At 35.3% G+C, this 19,582-nt stretch overlaps 1 protein-coding gene across 1 annotated transcript in view; it reads right to left on the bottom strand.

Moving 5' to 3' along the window:
- LOC120525533 (coiled-coil domain-containing protein 162-like) overlaps nt 1-19,582 on the bottom strand; it is a 52,639-nt gene that overhangs the window by 21,181 nt on the left and 11,876 nt on the right. Inside the window, exons 5-11 of the mRNA XM_039747905.1 lie at nt 19,113-19,233; nt 17,353-17,462; nt 16,725-16,874; nt 10,549-10,602; nt 6,646-6,813; nt 2,529-2,681; nt 584-718 (exon numbers count right to left, since the gene is read on the bottom strand). Of these exons, the coding sequence (XP_039603839.1) occupies nt 584-718; nt 2,529-2,681; nt 6,646-6,813; nt 10,549-10,602; nt 16,725-16,874; nt 17,353-17,462; nt 19,113-19,233 (891 nt within the window). The remainder of the gene's footprint in view (nt 1-583; nt 719-2,528; nt 2,682-6,645; nt 6,814-10,548; nt 10,603-16,724; nt 16,875-17,352; nt 17,463-19,112; nt 19,234-19,582) is intronic.

The raw sequence follows: 19,582 nt of genomic DNA, 5'->3' as shown, positions 1-19,582 counted from the left end.
TAATCTCTCAAAGTCAATATAAAAGCAAACACTGATATCCCTTGCAACATACAAATAAGTTGCCACATAAAATGGGACTGAATAAATTAAATGTAAAAAGCTGCCTCTAATGAGAGAATTTATAGTTCAATTTGTAACATAAACCTATGTTTTGATTTAATTATAGTAATATTAGAAATTTTAAAGATGCCAGATGCCCACTTTTAGTTGTAACATAAATCCCCACTTAATCCCATTAAGGGTCGTTGCTTGGTTTATACAGAAGCTTTGGGTGTAAGGTAGGCACCAAACTTAGATGGGGAGCCAGTTTACAATTCTTTATTAATCTGACCTGTATATCTTTAGGCTGTGGAAGCACAGTGAAGTACACAAGGAGAATGTGTAAACCTTACATAGATTGTGTCTGGAAATGGGATTTTAACTCTGGATCTGTAAGACAGCAGAGACCCTGCATCCTATGCACCCTGACTGAATCATGTTTTAATCATCTAAATTCAACTTTAAGAAATACAGACTCTACTGCAAGTATGTTTCACGAGTGTATAAAATACTTATTTAGACCTCGTCTGACAAGCAAGCATACCTCCTGTAGCAGATGAAGTTTTTGGGAAAGCTGACCCAGTTTCACTGTTTGCCTCCAGCAGTGCAAAGATTTCATCTTACAGAGAAGAGATTCCAGCCTGAAGTTCTCCTTTCGCAGAGCCTGCAGCTCCTCTTGCTGATCAAAACATCGACATGTGTAAAAATTCAATAAAATGAAAGCATCATTAATTGTATTCAATGTTTTAATTCAGTGTAGAGACTTCAAAGTAAGTCTGCTTTGACTTTATAAATATTAGTAGAGAACTGCACTGAATGTGAAACCTTTAACTGGAATTGAGAAACTGAGCCTGTTTTATGTGGCTGCTCTGCACATTACTAAGAGGAATTTCACTTTGGTGATTTGTTCACAGTGCTATACTCAGATTAAATCCTGATATTTGGGTTATATCCTTTCGGTTTATGTGTGCAGATATTATGTTTTAAAATATAAAGGATAAATAAAATGCAACTCCAGGAAAAGTAGGCTATTATCTGGAAATAATGACTTTGTATACATGTTCACTGGATGCTGCAGTGAAGTGGGCCTAAAGCAGGACAATACTTTAAAGTCAGAAAAAAAAAACATTTAAACATTTTTTTACTGTTTATCTTCTATTATGTTTGTAATTAATATGAACCAGAATATGAACTGAAAGGGCAGAACTTTAATCTGCTTATATTGCTAAAAGGTTTAATGTGAATAGATACCACGGAGAAACACATGTGCTGAAATATAATAAAACATAATGTACAAGATGTGACATGAAGCCAGAGACTTTAGGCTGAAGTAGCAGACAATACACTAACTACAGCCAGCTATTTACTGCCCACTCACCTTTTTTTCTATCAGCATTCTAAATGTACCATTTTATGAGATTGAAAAGGACAAACTACAAAAACCTAGGCCAGAGTAATGCATACAATGCTCGTGGTATGGCGGGCATATAACCTTCCCAACACCTTTTGGTAGTTCTGGGTTTTCGGGGATCAACTCTGCAGTGTCCCCAAAAGGTAAAAACAACTGAAAAAGGCAAACTGTAAATCTTGAAGACAGAACTTCCATTTTCAACACATTTTGGGCACTTCTTAGTGTTGATTATGTATAAAGGGTTAACAACAAAGAAATTCATTCTATAAAAACATCACAAAGAAAATAAACATTTCGATATGATTCAATTTTAAATTACAGTGTTACTAGAACATTTGTGGAAAAACAATTATTGGCAGCATATCATATTGCTGCCCACACCAAGTACGATTTAACAAGTGCTTTATTAGTCCAGGAAAAAAATAAAAGCAGTAAGAATTACAGCAGATTCTGTAATGAAAAGCTGCTGAAGCATATTAAAGAAAATACATTTCATATACATCTGCTGTTTCTCGCATTACAGAATTCTGATATTTTGCTTTAGAAATCAAATCGAGTCATATTTGACTTGTCACATAAAAATGATACATACAGTCCAATGTGAAGTGAAATAGTTAGTTGCTCAACTCCAATAACTGTGCTTTTAAGAAGAATATAAAAAGACAATAACAATAATGAATGACTTTAAACATATAAAAGATCATTACAAGAATGTTAAATATGCGATAAATAAAAAGAATTAAACAAATAAACCTAAATAACCTATTGTATATGAGTTAACAATAGAACATCATGTAGTTCTAGACACTAAAGTGCTCTTTTTTTTAATTATAATTTGTGCATAAAATAAATCGACACATAATTGAGCCTTTTCTTTGCCAAACTTGATACATTGGCGTATCTTAGGAGTCTAAAGTCATAGCAATCTTTTCTAGTCTTTTTCACATTTGAACTGAAGTCTACATATCCTTCCTAATTAAATGAAGTACAAGATAAATATACTGTAAATGCAGAATTTGTCTTTAGCGCCAGCTATAACTGCAGAATATTTGTTCCAAGAAACCCAAAACAAGCTTACCTTTTCCAAATTTCCACTCAAGGCTAAATTATCTCTGGTGGAGCCAAATTTTCTCTTCAGTGTAATCATGTTTTCGATGCTTTCTCTTCTAACTTCACTGATTAGCTGACACACATCACTATTCATTTTTACATGATATTCATCTAATTTTGCCTGAGTTGAAAAATAAAAATCATTGTTTTTATTTCAAGAATATAATACATAGATTGGCAGAATTTGTAACACTATGAAATTTTATGGGTACTTTTGTAAATGATTAAGGGATCAATACAATATCTTCATAATTGCTAAATAATAGTATAAGTTATGATAGAAGTCTGTGTAAAATAAATTAAAGTTAGGTTGAAAATCGAATATTGTACACATTTTTCAGCATCACTTTATAAGAATCATGTTTCAACAGTTGTGGGACTCTGACAAAACTTGGATCACAAGCACGAACATGGCTGACATGTCTATCCGAGATAAAGACACACTCTCAATGATCAAGGAACGGAACTAACCAAAACTAAGAGGTGAGTGTTACTTCTCTTTGGAACAGAATAATGCGTCGACATCAGTACTTCTGAGCTCTTCTAGAAATCAGCTTTCTAAAGGCATGCTGTATATTGTCAACTCCTTGCATTACGGTCTCAGGAGATGTATAACAAATACTGGATATGTTGAAGATCCTTGGGGCCTACCTACTGCCCAGCCATAACTGTTGCTTAGCAGAAAAGGAACACTGAGAGAGGTGTAGAATGAAATCCTTAAAGAAAGTATCCATTTAGCTAATGTGTCCTCCTTACTGCCTTTTTTTTGCAAATATTGCATAAACATTTAGGTGTTTTTATTTACTGAGATATAGACACTTGGAAAAAGTAGTATGGAAGACTGTAGGACTTGCTAGTACTTTAAAACCTGACTCGACTGAGGTGATTAGCATTGACAAGCTTGTTGGGCTGAATGACCTGTTCTCATTAAAACTGTTTTCATGTGATAATACAGTTATGAAAAACAGTCCCCAAGCCATATGTATGTAATTTCTTGCTTCATCATTATGTGTACAAAATTAGAGGAAATAAGTCACTCCCTTCATCATGATGCAACTTCCATTTTGGCCAGTGTATTTTACTGTAATAAGTTGGTTACAATCATCCATAAATTGCAACATGTTACTATGGGGCAAGTAATACACATTTACATCTATACCTTCAACTTTAGAAACAAGAGATGAGTACACTAACAGAGATACTAAATTTTCTGGCTTACACAATGCTCTTTTTGTCAGTTTACCAAAAATAATGTACTATTTATATATACTGTAGTTCAGTTTTAAAATGAGCAAAAAAAAATCTTCAGAAAGTTAATAATAAGAACAGTACAGTTGGTCCTTGAATTACTCGTTTATGGTTTTGCAAAAGAGGGCTAACACTCAAGGCTTTAAAAAGCATTGCCCAGTTAGCAATCACAGATAGCTTTCAGATATTCTGTATAATAAGTCAAAAAAGACAGGGAGAACACACGCAGTATAGCCTGAAAGAAACAACAGTTTGCCTTCACAAGCTTTTATAGGCTGATATTAAAAATACCCGAATACACATTAGCCCATGAAGAAAGTGAGTGTAGACATGAGCCAAATATTATTGCTTATCACTCCACAGAGTTTGACTACAGCGACATTCTGCCAGATTCAGAGTCATCTGTAAAACCCTGCTAACTGACAACTTAGGATAGCTGCTGTTCTTTATTCTGATGTTAATTTTATTGCTATCTCAGTGCTCTGCTACCAAACTGTTTCTGAATACTCCAATAGTTTTTAGGCAGCTGTGCAGAACAGTAGAGTTCAGTGACAACAGGCCATTAGGCTCAACATAACTTACCGTTTCTTATTCATTGAAAGGTTCTAAAATATTGAGTTGCGTTTTAATTATCCCCAAAGTGCCAATTTAAACTACACTAACTTGATAAGAATGTCCATGTATCCACAGTCCTCTATTTGAAGAAATAATTTCCTAACATTGGTGTAAAATATACCCATGTTTCAATTTGAGCTCCATGTTCTTATTGCAGGTCAGGTGAGGTCAGGTTGGGGAACAGGCACTTGAACAGCACATTGCTGCACTCACCACATGACGAAAACAACTTGAGCAGACATGTGGTCCACTCCCACTCTCTGGAAATGACCATGTATCTGCTGTAGCCAGGTGTTACGTGGGCATCCCCAACAATGAGGATCCTGTGAGCCAGATCATCCTCTGGGAATTGTGCCACATGACCATAGTGCCATAACTGACACTCCCTCTCAATGCAGGTAATTTGCCTCATTTGGGACTCCATGAGCAACTACTCATTCAACACAAAGTCAAACCAGCGGTACCCAAGGATTCTTATTGCGAAACTCAGTTTTAAATAAGGACATTCACCTAACTCACTCTCTTACCTTTTAATCCCATTTTACTTAAGATACAAAAATTCAACTCATAGATTCCACTCCACAGTAATGTAACCCTTAGTAACTCTTACCTGGACATTCTTTGTATTTTGTTACATGTAAATCTAACCTGTGCAGCATTCCAAATGTGGCCTCACAAGTGTGCCGTACAGTTGTAATTCCATTTGACTTCCATTCCATATCGCATGCTATAGTATGTGACCGAACACTCTTTTTCCTTAATGCCTGTGATAAGCACCTAAATAAAATTGTGCTAACAGCCGAGGGACTCCCAAATCTTTCTTATAAGGGAAACTTTTTAGCTCAATATTCTGTTGGTTCTTACTGTTTCTCTGTACACTGGTTCCACTAGTTCAGGGGTGGGCAAAGTCAATCCTGGAGAGCCACAGTGGCTGCAGGTTTTCGTTCCAACCCATTTGCTTAATTAGAAAGCAATTTTTGCCAATAATTTAATTTCATGGCTTTTTAGTGCTTTAACTCTGCTAGGTCAGGTAATTCTCATATCCTAGATTTTTTTCCCTTTCTAAGGATATCATCCAAATGATCTGAAGTCTAAAATGGAGGAGTTATTCTCAGTCCTTCACTTTTTTCCCTTCACTTTCCTTCCAAGTATTTAATTAAACCCAATAGTGCATGATAAATACACACAGGTGTAAATGGTAACAAGCTAAATGGAGAAAAGCTGGTTTCTTTTGTCATTTGCATATTATTGCTAATAAGAAGCAATTAAAAACAAGAATGCAGCTGTTTAAGACTAAAATAAGCAATAAGGGCTCAAAATCTTATTGAGCAAGACAACTAAAGTGAACCAGAAATGTTACTTGAGCAATAAGTGCTTCTTATTAAACAAATGGGTTGGAACAAAAATCTGCAGCCACTGTGGCCCTCCAGGAGCGACTTTGCCCACCCCTGCACTAGTTCATTGTTTTATACTCTGACTTAATTTCAGGGCAGAGTTTTAACATTTTCCTATAATCCATTTTATATAATAATAATAACAATAATAATAATAATAAAAACTTTAACCATCAGTATCAGAAAATGTAAAGTATAAATAAATAATATTTCAGTCTTTTTATTGTCATGTGGGCAACAAATGATCCTTTGAAAACATTTAAACAAAAGCTATAATGTGAAAATGGTGATTTGTTTTAATCTCAATATATAAAATTAAAATTCTTCTTCATCTTCACCTTTCCCCACTTCTGTGTGGGTTCGATGTGCTTGATCAACCTTCTTCAAACAACTTGGCTCTGCGCCTCTTTGCTAGTTAAGCCCTTTTCTTTCAGGACCATCCACCTCTGCCTTGGCCTCGCTTGTTTTCTTTTCCCCTGTACTTCCATTCCCATCACTCATCACATGTCCATACCTTTTTAACCTACTTTCTTGTAGTTCATTTTGTAAATAAAATCTGAAAAAAATCCATATTCTTGTAGAAGTTGCACTTTTGCTCTATTGAAGGATCATTTGTGTAGACCGTCTTACAAATGATGATTATTCTACCAAGTTGGGGAACCTGAAATGCCAGCAGTGCCCCTTTTAATTTCTGAGCAATTTTTTTTGTCAGATTCTTGTGTGAATTGTCAACCAAACTATGATGATACTCTTTGCCAGTAATAATTTCTAAAATAAAGACTGACTGAGTAACCACCTCAACTCTATCCCAACTTAAAAAAAACTTACTTTTAAATTAAAACAGGCTAAAAACAGATTCTGAACCAATTCTTCATATTCCAGATGAATTTCTTTCTTGATCTTATCTCTTAAGGTCTGGTTTTCCTCTTCAAGACCTGAAAGTTTAGCTCTTAGTGCAGTAATTTCCACAATCATCTGATAACTGAAGTCAGCTGTCTGTTGAAAGAAATAATTCAAATGAAATATGTCTTAAATTCAGTTATTTTTTTCAATCCCATTACAGCTAAGTGATACAGTGATAAGCTAATTATGGATCCATTTAAAGGTATTTACATTTTCAATACTGGGAAAAACTTTTGAGCAAAATAATTGCATCGTATACTGTATTTGAGGTTTTATCATCTTTAATTAAAAATGTGCAGAAAGCTTGACATACATGTACATTTGCATTGCACTGCTTAGAAATTGCTGGAAATATTGACATATACCTCCCCCAAACAGTAAGAACTACATAGCAACCACCTTAAAAACAAACCATACGAGCATTTTCCACTGCATGGGCTTTCATTGCACATTACTGTAGGAATCTAACTAGTCATTACTTAGCAATCTCATTCTGCCTCAGATCTAAATTGTCTTCTTATAAGGAGATACAGCCTGGACTACAGAGGCTGTGTGGAAAGCCGCATTAGCAGACGTGTCAGACACTTGGATGCAGTTGAGTGAATCAACCAGTACGAGAGTTTATTTGTGCTGTGAGTTTACATTCTGTGGCCCAAGATTCACCCAAGTATAATTACATCAACTCTTCTTAAATACTGAGCTTGCTTTTTTACATGTTGTGTTTTATATGAGTGTATTCAATGAAATTGCAAAATTACTTTTCTTGTCATTTCCAAGAAATGAAATACCTCTCATTTTAGGATCTGTTTAAAATAAAGCATTACAAGAATTCAGTTTAAATCAAACTCAGCTCCAGATCTCTAGATTTGAATCTCAGCTGGTTCCCTCTCTAAGTGGAGTTTGCATGTTCTCTGCACAGAGGATGTTTCTGCAGGTCTTCTAGGTTTGGTTAGTTAGTTAGTTACTCTAAATTGGCACAGTTTGTGTGAATGTGTGCACAAGTGCGTCTGCAATGATCTGGTGCTCCTTCCAGGACTGGTTCATTTGGTCTCCCAAGAGCCTTAACTGGATTAAGAGGAATTGAGAGTAGCTTTGAAAGATAGGTCGAAAATTGATGGACTTAATAATAAGTACTGTGCATTTGCATGAATCTAAGTAATCTGAAGAGGATCTGACATAGAAGTTTGTAATGCAATGTTTTAGATCATTCATGGCTTTAGAACATATTCTAGACTAAATATTCAAAGGAAAAAAGTGAAGGATTAAACAAAGAGTAGAAAAAACATGGTTAATATAATTTGTAACAGATAGTGAGTGGGGTTTTATGGTGTTCACAAATAATGCATGCAATCAAAATAATAATAAAAAAGAAACAAATTTTACCAAATTTGTTAAATGAATTATACTTTCTATGAAAATAATTTTACCAAGTGTTTCTAAACAATGCAATAACAGCTGTTTGAATTTGTATATTATGTTGAAGGGTGAAGAAATGAGAAGTGAACAAAATGGACAAAAGAGTGTTGGATGACGTGAGAAGAATGGATGGAAAGTGAAGGAAGGTAATTTGGGAGCCAATCTACCAAATAAAGGCTATTACAGTGGTTATGGGGAGCTTGTTCTTTTCTGAATGTCAACAGCCTAGAAGATGTTATCGTGTCTCAGCTGCTGGGGTTCAAATTCTTGTTTTATGTCATTTTTGAGTTGTTTATTGATGTTAATGTTACTTTTGTTAATTACCTGCTGTATTATCTAATATGTGTTATGTTCCATAGGCTTTATGGGTGGTTGAGAGGCAGGGTCACTTACCAATCACCACCAGATCTCTGTTAGGCTTCTTCTGAAAGTTCATCTATAATGCTAAAAGGAATCCTGCAAATACAGCCCAGTTGACATGTATGTTTTGAAATGTTGCACCTCAAGCACATCATTTTCAAAGAAAGTCTTGTAAAGTGGCTCCCCTCTCATGTTTCGCAGGTTTTCCATACGGATTCTGCAGTGATGATCAGTCAGTCAAAGCATTCTACTTGCCATCCTGAGCTGATGACTTCGGTACTGTAAACAGTTTGAAGTCATCATGTCAGCAGTTAGTAAGCAGCTAATATTCATGATTGTTTATTAGGTTGCAGTCTGTCTGATGAATTAATTTTTATTCATTTTGTAAATGAGGGAAAGATATTGGGACACAATTACATCAGATGTGACTTACTTGCAAAATTAATTTGAACAGTCCAATATAAAATTAGCAAAAAATCTGAACTGATTCACTTTTAACTGCAGTCTGAATGTAGCTTTTAGCAAAATGCAGCATCAAATGCAGCTGCTATGGATGTTTCAACTCATTTTTACCATCACAACTACTGTATTTTCTATTATTGCTCTGGGATTGGGGGAACATTTCTACCCTAATTTTAGGTAAGCCTGGAAGGTATATCAGTCCATCAAAGGATAAACACATACACTTTCCTACACTCATTCAAACAGGACAATGTAAACTTCATTCTAGCCATCCAAACACCTTCTCCTTGGACAGCTGGAAGTGAAAAAAAGAATCTCAGTAGAAAGCACCTGAGGCATCGAACCTGATGAGGTGGCAATGCTATCTCCTTCACTGTCACGCCATCTTAAACATATAATTGTCTTAAAGAATTTCACACTTCCAATTATAATTTTATCAGGTATAAAATGAAAACTGTATTAATGCTAAAAAACCTTAACATGTATACCTCAAAAATTGCATTTAACATTTAATTTGATCCTTTTCAGTCTTATACTACCAAGTAGGAACTTGTTGCAGTACCGTCACTTTATATCTGCAATAGGGTAATAATAATAATAATAATAGTAATAATAATAAAATAATATTTATATAGCTCCTTTCCAATGCTCAAATTGCTTATGATAAAGTCTACAGAAAAGTTTGATTACAATCTATTTTGAATGTTACTGATTAATTTAGGCAAACCACATTTAAAGTAAATCATAATAATTTAAAGAAAAATATATCATTATGTGATGTTTGGTGAAACTACTAATAATATTAATAATAATGTTTTATTTATATGGCACCTTTTCCATGCTCAAGGCACTTCAGAGTCTCAGAAAACAGCAAGGTATGTGAAACATTGATTATAAATATTTTCTACATAGAACACTAAAACAGATGAATACAGGATATAACAAAGCATTAAACAGAATAAAAGACAACAAACCAGAATACAATACTAAATTCAATACAAGAAGAAAAGCCTGAACAAATAATATCATTTGTGATATAGCACACACACACACACACACATTACCCTAAGCATCTGGACAGAGAGGTAAACTGAAAGAAGGGACAGAGAGTTAGGTTAAGTTAAAAGCCTTCCTGAACAGATGAGTTTTAAGTTGTATTTTAAAAGAATGAATTGAGTCATCTGATCTCATTAATTTCAGGAGGTCATTCCAAAGTCTGGGCACTATACAGCTGAAAGCCCTGTCAACCAGAGAGTGCAGGTTAGTGAGGGGCACAACAAGATTGCCAGAATCAGAGGACCTTAGTGGGCAAACAGGAACACAGCGATGGTGAAGGTCACTGATGTAGTCTGGTGCAAGGCCATTTAAAGCTTTGTAGGTTATTCTCAACCTCCACAGAGGGAACAAGCCGGATTTGCTAAATTATTCACCTACTCAGGGGGGCCAAGCTGGTTTTGCAAAAGTACACGTGGGATGTGAAGTACATTATGAGGTTTATTACAAGTGGACATAAAGGAGTTTGCTGTCAATATATTGTTTTCATGAGTATTACAGAATTCTGGAAACACTTCTTCAGAGGATAACACTTACCTCATTTTCTGGTCCTTCTTTTAGTAACTGATATTTTCCTATGACCTTTAGGTCCTACAAAAGAACATTTGTTTCAGAATTATTAACATTTTGATTATTTTCATATCAGGTATTATAATAAAAAATATATATGGAGAGCATCAAATCTGACAAAAATATACCATGTATGACTACTTCTTTCAGGATAAAGAAATCTGTTCATATTTCTATTCATTTCACAACTTGAAAAAATATAAAGAAACTATCATTTCAATACATGCTACATTTTGAATGTAGACATTAATTGTGATGAGAAAATGTGCTTTAACTGCAAAAAGTAACAGCTAAATAAAGAAGAACTAAATAGGAAATTGTATTAATACTCATAGTATGAACTTAGCCCCATTATTTGTCAGTTGTCTATTAAACTCAACACTTAAATAAATTGTTCAAAGGCTATAAGATTCCTATTCCCATTACAAAGCAGTAGCACAAAAAACATGATTAAAAAAATTGAATCACAATCTGATTTTCTCCATTATTGCACATAAAGGTGTGCTTTTTGTGGAAAGGATATTTGAAAGAACAGTATTTTTTATTTTTATTTAACACTGGCAACACTCTCAACACTAGATGAGACAGGCAGTTTTCCAGTAGTTATCATGGTAATGAAGCCTAGTTGAGAGAATTCTCCCACTGTTTAGTTGAGCCATGTAAAGTGTTATAAGTTCACTACACAGGAATAAATTGTTTTTAATTTTTTTTTTTTCTAGTGAATTTGATTGCTCACAGCATGGTGAAATAGTGTTTAGTGTTACTGCCTCAAAGTGTAAAATGTCTGCGCATCCTCACTGTGCCTACGTGGGACTTTATTTGTGAAGTTCATAAAAACTTATTGACTGACATCAGTGAAGAAGGTTTTTAATAATTCTGCTGGTCAGGTTCTGTCCCACTAACTACAGTCACAGCCATACTGTCCAAATATAGAACGTCTTTTTCAGTAGTAATTTTACCAGGAATGGCTAACTTTTCAAAACATCTCTATGTAAAGGTATAACATTTTTCAATAATTCACAGGGAACATCTGCAAATCCATGAGCACCTTTTGCCAAAGTTAAAGACACAGAAAGAACCCGACTATAACTCAAGAAAAGATAACACATCATACCAACAGTGTCGCAGTGCTATTGTTTTCTTGGCTTGAAGATGTTGTGCTGTATCATTGAAGGAATCAAGAATTCCACCCTTTATCAAATCTAAATTAATTACTGTAGTATAGAAAATAAAAAGATATTTCCTCAGATTGATTGATTGATTAAAACAAAAGGAGTTAAGCTGGCATGTTGCCAGGAGCAAAGCACACTTACTTTAGAATAAGGGTAATTAATTATTGCCTGATTCTAAAGAAACTCTGCAAAGAAAATTCTGTTTTTCATAATTTTAGATTTTCTTATCGTATTATTTGGAGTGTATTAGGATTCTTGCACTTGAGCAGGTCTAGTCAATGACATAACGACGTAGTGCGGGAAATCAAGGTGTTTATTTCTAAATAGTCTAATCCCATCTGCTCTCACAGCAGTGTTTGGAATGACGAGACTTGAGATGATTATAAATTTGATGCAGTCCAATATGCAGTGTAAAAAATATTTTCCTCAAAAAGGTTTTGAATTGCATTTCCAAAATAAATAAACTGTCTCTTTCTCAGCATTACCTAAGATTGTCTACTAGTGAACACTGTGACATAAATTGACAATATCCACATTTACTACCAATATTAGTCCTCATTAAATATTTATAGAGTGTGAACATTAATAGAACAAATTCTTTCTCAATAAAGTTCCTAACTTATAAAGAGAAAAATGTACCGACAGAATTCTGTATTTGAAATAGAGTCACTCAGATTTTATTTCCACAACCTACTGTACCAAGCAGGTTCATAATCAGTACTTTCTAGTTCCTTCTCTTTTCTCAAATAATTAATTTTTGCAACTAAGTTGTAAAGCTTCTGCAGTGTTGCCCTTTTAATACATGATCTTTAATACATGAGGCAATGTTCTGAAAAACACTTTGGGGCGGCTATTCATTGAAACTTGTGATGGACGGCCGGCATTTCAGTCTGGCCAGGACGTCCCTCAACAGAAAGGAGGAGGAAGAGCAGCCTTTTTAGGGCATTGCATCCCCCAGGATGCTAGATGGCAGCTCCCCTCGACAGAAATGGTTTACCCGGATTTCCTCAGGGCAGCATGGGACATGGAGTCCATTTCTTCAGCCTTGTTGGGTGCCATGGGTGCCACCAGGAGGAGCTTACAAGGAACCTGGGGACTCCTACTGTCTTTACAACCCGGAAGTACTTCGGAGGCACGAGGACAGAAGCCTGGAGTACTTCTGGGCTACCTAAGGAAGGAGGATGTGGCGTTTGACCCGGAGAAGGAACACTTCCGGGTCAAGGACTACTTAAAGGACTGGTTGAAACCCAGCAAGGAGAGCCGGAGTTGGGAGGATGTGTAACGGAGCTGCTGGGAGTGGAGTATTGTGTTTATTGTATTATTGATTGGAGAATTGTGGGGTGTGCGGTGCTTTGTGCACTTTATTTAAGAAAATTATTAAAGAAATTATTCTTGGTGCTTTAAAATGTGTGCCCAGGACGTCTGTCTGGTGGGTTTAACGGGGCAACAGCTCCTCTAGCATCCACAAACTTTATTGATTCTGTCTGCCAGAGACAGCTAAAAAGGTGACCACCTATTAATATCTTCTTTAATACTTTCCATCAAACTCAAGGATTCAGATTTAAGAGATCATTAAGTTTACCTGAATACCTGAACTGCTCTATGAAGGTCAATGGAAAGCACCCTAATATACTGTAGTATGGCGTGCTAGTGAGCTGACTGGAAAAAGCAAACATTTATTCAAATTAATTTTAAATCAAGATCTTGTAATGCAAAACTTATCTAGTAAGCTTAATAAAATCAGCAGATACCTTAAGTGAATGATTTGGTTCTGTATATCTATAACCAAAAGCGATATTTTTTATACCATTCCTCCGTTAAAATTCCCATTAATTCCATGTGTTGCCAGAAACAACAGCTGTACAAAAAGGAATCTACACAAGTGAAAAGTACTTATATCATGACATTAAGTCTTATTGTAAGAATTATTGACTTATCAAAAATGTATATTTACTATTATTTAGCTTATTTTAGGAAATCTTGTCAAGTAAAATTTGCTTACCCTGGTGAGATTTTTTTGCTAAATAAAAGCAAACCAACTGCAATTAAATTTTTTTTTTTTTTTTTTTGCATATGCATTTTTTGAAGTAAAAAGGCCAGGGGTTTACTAGCAGTTGTGAAGAGTATTGGCAACAGTGGAGAGCCTTGTCAGGTTTTACATTCTAATAGGAAACAACCTGAATTTATGTTGCTTACATGTAGAGAGGCTTCTGTCCTTAAGTGAAGTAATTTGATCCAAGCACAGAGGTTTAGATCAACCCTAAATATGAACAGAGATAAGAGATATACTAATTCTACTCTGGGGAAAGATTTTTCTGCATCCACATACAATAATAATATTTATTTAACAATTTTTGACAACAGCTTATTACCTTTAACGAATCTTGTTTAATTTTATGATTTTCTTATAGGGAGCTTTGGACAACACCTTGACAACATTATTCAGTAATGAGATTGGTCTATATGATGTACATTCCAAAGTATCTTTATTTCTCCTTTGAAAGATGGTAACTGCTGGCTGCTGTAATGTGTGGGGTTGAACGGCGCGTTCTTTAGATCTTTCATACATAGCTGGCTCATAACAGACATCTTTTTATAAAATTCCACTGGATAACCATCTGGACCTACAGCTTTCGTCTTTGCCAGAAGTTTATAGAATCTTTAGTTTTTGATGAGCCACAGTGTTTTGTTCAGTAGCTCTCCTAATTTATTGACAAATGAATTAAAATGGGCTCCTAGTTCATTGCAATCTGATTTGTATAGAGACTGTAGCAGTAGGGGGCTCTATCGCTCCCTTGAACCCTCAGGTACCACGCCAAACACCAGGTAAAAGTCCCACAATAATTATTTTTATTATAATAATGTGCACTAAGCACCCTCCACTCCACACTACTCGTAAATAAACCAATCACAAATACAATAACCAATCCTGCAACTCCCAGACGCGTTGCCACCCTTCCACCCAGCTCAGCTCTGGGAGCTCCCACAGTCCTTTTATACTACACGACCCGGAAGTGCTCCTTAACCTGCAGTCCATGTGACTTCCTAGCACTTCCGGGTCAAATCAAACTCTTCTTTCTTCTTCAGCCCAGAAGTACTTTATTCCTTCCGTTCTCGTGACCTGCAAGTACTTCCGGGCTGTAGGAACACCAAATGTCTCTGTGCCTCCCTGCAGCGTCCCCTGACTTTATATATTCCGACGCTGACTGTATATATTTAAGTTTTCACTTTATATATTCCAGCGCTTCCTTTATATATTCAGAAATATTCCAACGCCGTCTTTATATACTCAGGTTTTGACTTTATATATTTGGGAATGACTTTATATATTCAAGTTTTGACTTTATATATTTCAGCGCTGACTTTATATATTCAAGTTTTGACTTTATTTATTCCGACAGTGACTTTATATAATCAAGGTTTGACTTTATATATTCGGGAATGATTTTATATATAAAACTTTTGACTTTATATAGTTAAATTTAGTCATCATTGCATAACTTTTTCTTTACCATAGAAATTTAAAGGCTAAATTCAACTTCCATTACTAACAAAGATATTTCTGGTGACTAAATAGAACCTACTTATATCCAAATTCGAGCTATTGAGCTGTCGCCTGCCTGCCTGAATAAGTCACCCTCGCTTCGCTCTTACTGTTTTACCGTTCATTTAATCATGGCTAGTGGCGGAAAAATTATAAAATGGAAGGAGGATTACACTGAGTATGGCTTTAACAAAACAATTATTGATGGCGAATCGATTATTCATAAAACTTCAATTGGTGATCTGTTTTTCTGTGTTAACCTCATATTTTTTCATACTTCTTCTCAAACTAAGGGTGTGCGAGGGTAAAATGAATCGGGAAGCGCTGATCAATGTAATCGGTGTACCAGGAAATCATGCATTGACAGAAGTTTCCCTTTGCTTGTATTGCAAAGTGTGATTAAATGCGTGATTTTTTAACGCGTTATGGAGTATATGCATCGAAGCTTCTCAGCTGTGCTTGTGCTAAGAAAAGGAAACATTTTAAAAAGAACGTAACACAATTGTCAATGTAACCTTTTGTAAGTAGTGCCTGGAGGATTTAGAGTGTGGAGAAACTGTAGAGACAGCGCGTGTATTAACTTGTGGATTTTTCTGTGAGTATTTGGTGGCAGCGTCACAAAGTCGCTTCCATAACACTGCGTTTGCGTTAGCTGCGGAGCTCAGCTTAGAGCGAAATTAGGTGAATGAGAGGGGAGATGATGACATGACTCCCCCACCCGCCTTAACTGTCAATCCCCCACAAACACAGTCTCTCAGAATTTGCATAAGCACAGCCCTTCACGTGCAATTTTAACTTGGTTACAAAGTGATCAAAACTCTCGTTTATATCCTGCGTCCTCTCATTATACTTGTATCCCGCATTACCCATGGGCATGACAAACGCCAGCGGCAGCCTGTCTATGAACTTAATTTAAACTTTAGGTTTACATCTTGCTTTGTTTCCGAAGTAGCAGCACTCATGAATATGGTTGTATATGTCACTCGCTCGCTTCTTATTGTTTCGCTGCCTTCTCAATTATATAATGCATGTTTTATTCAGTGCTTTTTGGAGGTCTTCCTGGTTTTCTACACACTGTGTTGACAGTCAGTTCACGTGATTACGTGGGAGGTGTGATGATGTCACACGAAACTCCGCCCCCACGGCTTTCGAGCTCAACTCCATTACATTATATGGAGAAAAATAGGTTCCAGTTATGACCATTACGCGTAGAATTTCGAAATGAAACCTGCCCAACTTTTGTAAGGAAGCTGTAAGGAACGAGCCTGCCAAATTTCAGCCTTCTACCCACACGGGAACTTGGAGAATTAGTGATGAGTCAGTCAGTGAGGGCTTTGCCTTTTATTAGTATAGATATATGAAAATACTATTAACATACAAAAACAAATAAAATGAAGAAAGACCAAATAGTTGATCTCTACAGATACCTGCTCTTTTTGAAAAAGAAGATGATGTTCCTGCTGAAGAATATTCTCATAAAACATGGAATATGCTTCAAAATTATTTCGTTCTCGCGCCATAATGTCACAGGCCAATGATGTAAGACAAGCCTTTAAGTGTTCTTTTGTAAAAGTAACCTGAAAAATTAAATATATAAATACAATTTTTATTAAGTATGGAGAATAATGAATCAGAAAATAAAGTTAATGTTATTTGTCACATTTTGAAGGCCTATAGCAGGCACAGATACCCTTACACCTTTGTCTGGTATTGAACCCTCTCATATTTTAGCATTTGTTTTAATCTGTTCCACCAGTTTGCACTTTGTAATGGATTTGCTCATCTACACATACGGCTGAAGATGGGACCAAAATAAAATATACTATTGGGGCATAAAATCTTATTTTTTGATTTGTAAATTTTTAAGTGTAATTGTATTGGTAATAAATTAAGCAAAAAAAATCATTTCATACTACGCACATCAACAGGATATACACTTAATGCCCCACAATGTGTACATAAGCAGGTGCAGTTGCTCTTACTGGATCAAAGGCCAGATCAAACCACAAGTGTGAAAGGGTTAGATAGACAGTACGTCTTTTACACCTTACTTACTTCATCACCATTTTCTAGCTGACGGTCTGTTAAATTCTGCACAAACTTTTCAATAATCTGAGGCCTAACAGCAGAAAAGTGCTCCTCCATGATAGGGTGCTTCCACAGTTCTAGGCACATAAATGAAATTTTTATTTTAAAATAAATAAAATACATAAGCTGTGCATCACAAATTTGCCTTAAACAATTACTGAAAGTTTTATTCAGTGAAAATTTTAAAAGTACCTTTTTATTAAAAAACCATACACTTTATTTTAAAAACATTTTATGAAAAGACTAGTGATAAATGGAAGAGATGTTCTAGGAATAAACTGAGAATTAAGAGTTGCAATCCACACTTGGGGTCTTTACTAATATTCAAGCAAATCCATCAAGGGAAACTCATGTCTAATTTGAGTTTTTGTATTGCCAATATTATGAATTTTTATCCATTTTTAGAATCTACTTATTCTAATACTTTGGACTTTATGGTATCATTTACGTTTTACATATATATATTTACATTTATTTGGTTAGCAAAAATTTTTATACAAAGCAATTTACAAAATAGGTCAACATAATTGAGTAATCATCAGTCCGGGGGACTGTTTGGGAACATCACGTGTGCATAGCTCAGAAAATAAAATGCAAGCAAGTTTCAAGTCCCAGGTTACCAAACCTAACAGTTAATATCAGTTAGACAGAAATTCACCCAACAAGAAAACACACTGAGGCAGTCAGAACTTTGAATGAAGGTAGGCAGCTCATTCCACCAGCTGGGGGCTATACTGTACATAAAAACAGTCTGGAGTAAGATTTGGCACCATGTGGAGAGTTGCAGTACTCCAGACATGACAAGACCAAAGCCTTTTAATACTATTGAGGAACGAACACTGGACGAGACAACAGTCCATCAAAGGACAAAGTCACTGACATCAGGCCAATTTAAAGGGACCAGTCAACCTAAACAGCTAATCCTTAGCGATAAGGCAGGAAATTGGAGTACCACACATCCCTCTGGAGTACCACACATCCCTAAAGTTTTTTCACTGACTGAATGCTGCCTTCATGTGCTGTGAAAATTTTGGATTTGTCACTTGTAATGATTCACCTTACACTTTATTCTGTTCATGTAAAATTTCTGTTTGGTGTTTTGGGTAAAACATAAGATTGTTGTTAATTAGCTACTTGAGCCACACAAAAAGCAATTAAAGTCTAGCTCAATTTTTTTTAATATAAACAAAAAGCAAATTGTATGTATTTAGTGTATAATCCATTGCTCTAAATGTGATTGTACAATGCAGTTACAAGAGTTCTGTTTATGATTAATCAGATTCATTGTTTTTATTTAATATAGCAAAATGAGGTGAGAGGTCAGTGTTACACCACATTTCAACTTCTCAAGTAAAAAAAAAATCCTCAGCTCAGAACTACGACAAGGAAGCTTATATTTCCCATCTGTCCCAAAGAAAAGGAATGCAGCATAACTCATATTGGTATATTCTCCCTCTTAAAAAAATATGTTGTCACTGATTATTCCCTACAAGGAACTGATAAGACACACGGAGAGGGATCTGTTCCAGTCCAGCAGCCAAGAAAGAAAAGAAGAAAGGATTTTCTGTATTCATACCACATCTTTATCTCCTTAAACCATATTAAATGTACAATAGGTTGTCTATAGATTTATATTTCTTTAACTGTATATGTAATTGACAAACAAAAGTTTGTAATTTATAAACTGTAAGAACTACAATAAAAAAATACACAGAAAAATGGCATACCTATGGGTAGACCGGTGTCCTGTCGTGCTCTCTCTGATATAACAAGTGTCAGATCCTTGGCAACCCTCTTCTGTACTTCAGAAATCATATGGCATTCTAAACTTTCCAAAAGTTTGTGAAGCTTTTGGATATATACAAAATATTTTGTCAGGGTAACTCAAATTTTGTATTCTGAATGAATTAAGAACACAGTCAAAGCAGTATACACCCTTGATCTATCCAGAAAACACAAAGCACAGCACCAACCACTGTCAGGAGTAGCGCAAGGCATTTAAAAAAACAAAATAATACAGTATAAAGCAGCATATAATAACAAAGTTAATTATACATTGTAACAAAAATGAAGGAATCTTAAATTAAATGTAAGAGAAATCTAAGGGAACCTTTTTTTGGACATATTAAATATTACTTGCTATTGTCCAGCATTGTCACCATTGGCTCCCATTCCTTCAGAAATTTTGGTATGTCTG

The sequence above is a fragment of the Polypterus senegalus genome, chromosome 3, assembly GCF_016835505.1.
Source record: "Polypterus senegalus isolate Bchr_013 chromosome 3, ASM1683550v1, whole genome shotgun sequence".
Classification (NCBI taxonomy): Eukaryota; Metazoa; Chordata; class Cladistia; order Polypteriformes; family Polypteridae; genus Polypterus; species Polypterus senegalus.
This window is presented reverse-complemented; position numbering and strand designations above follow the sequence as displayed.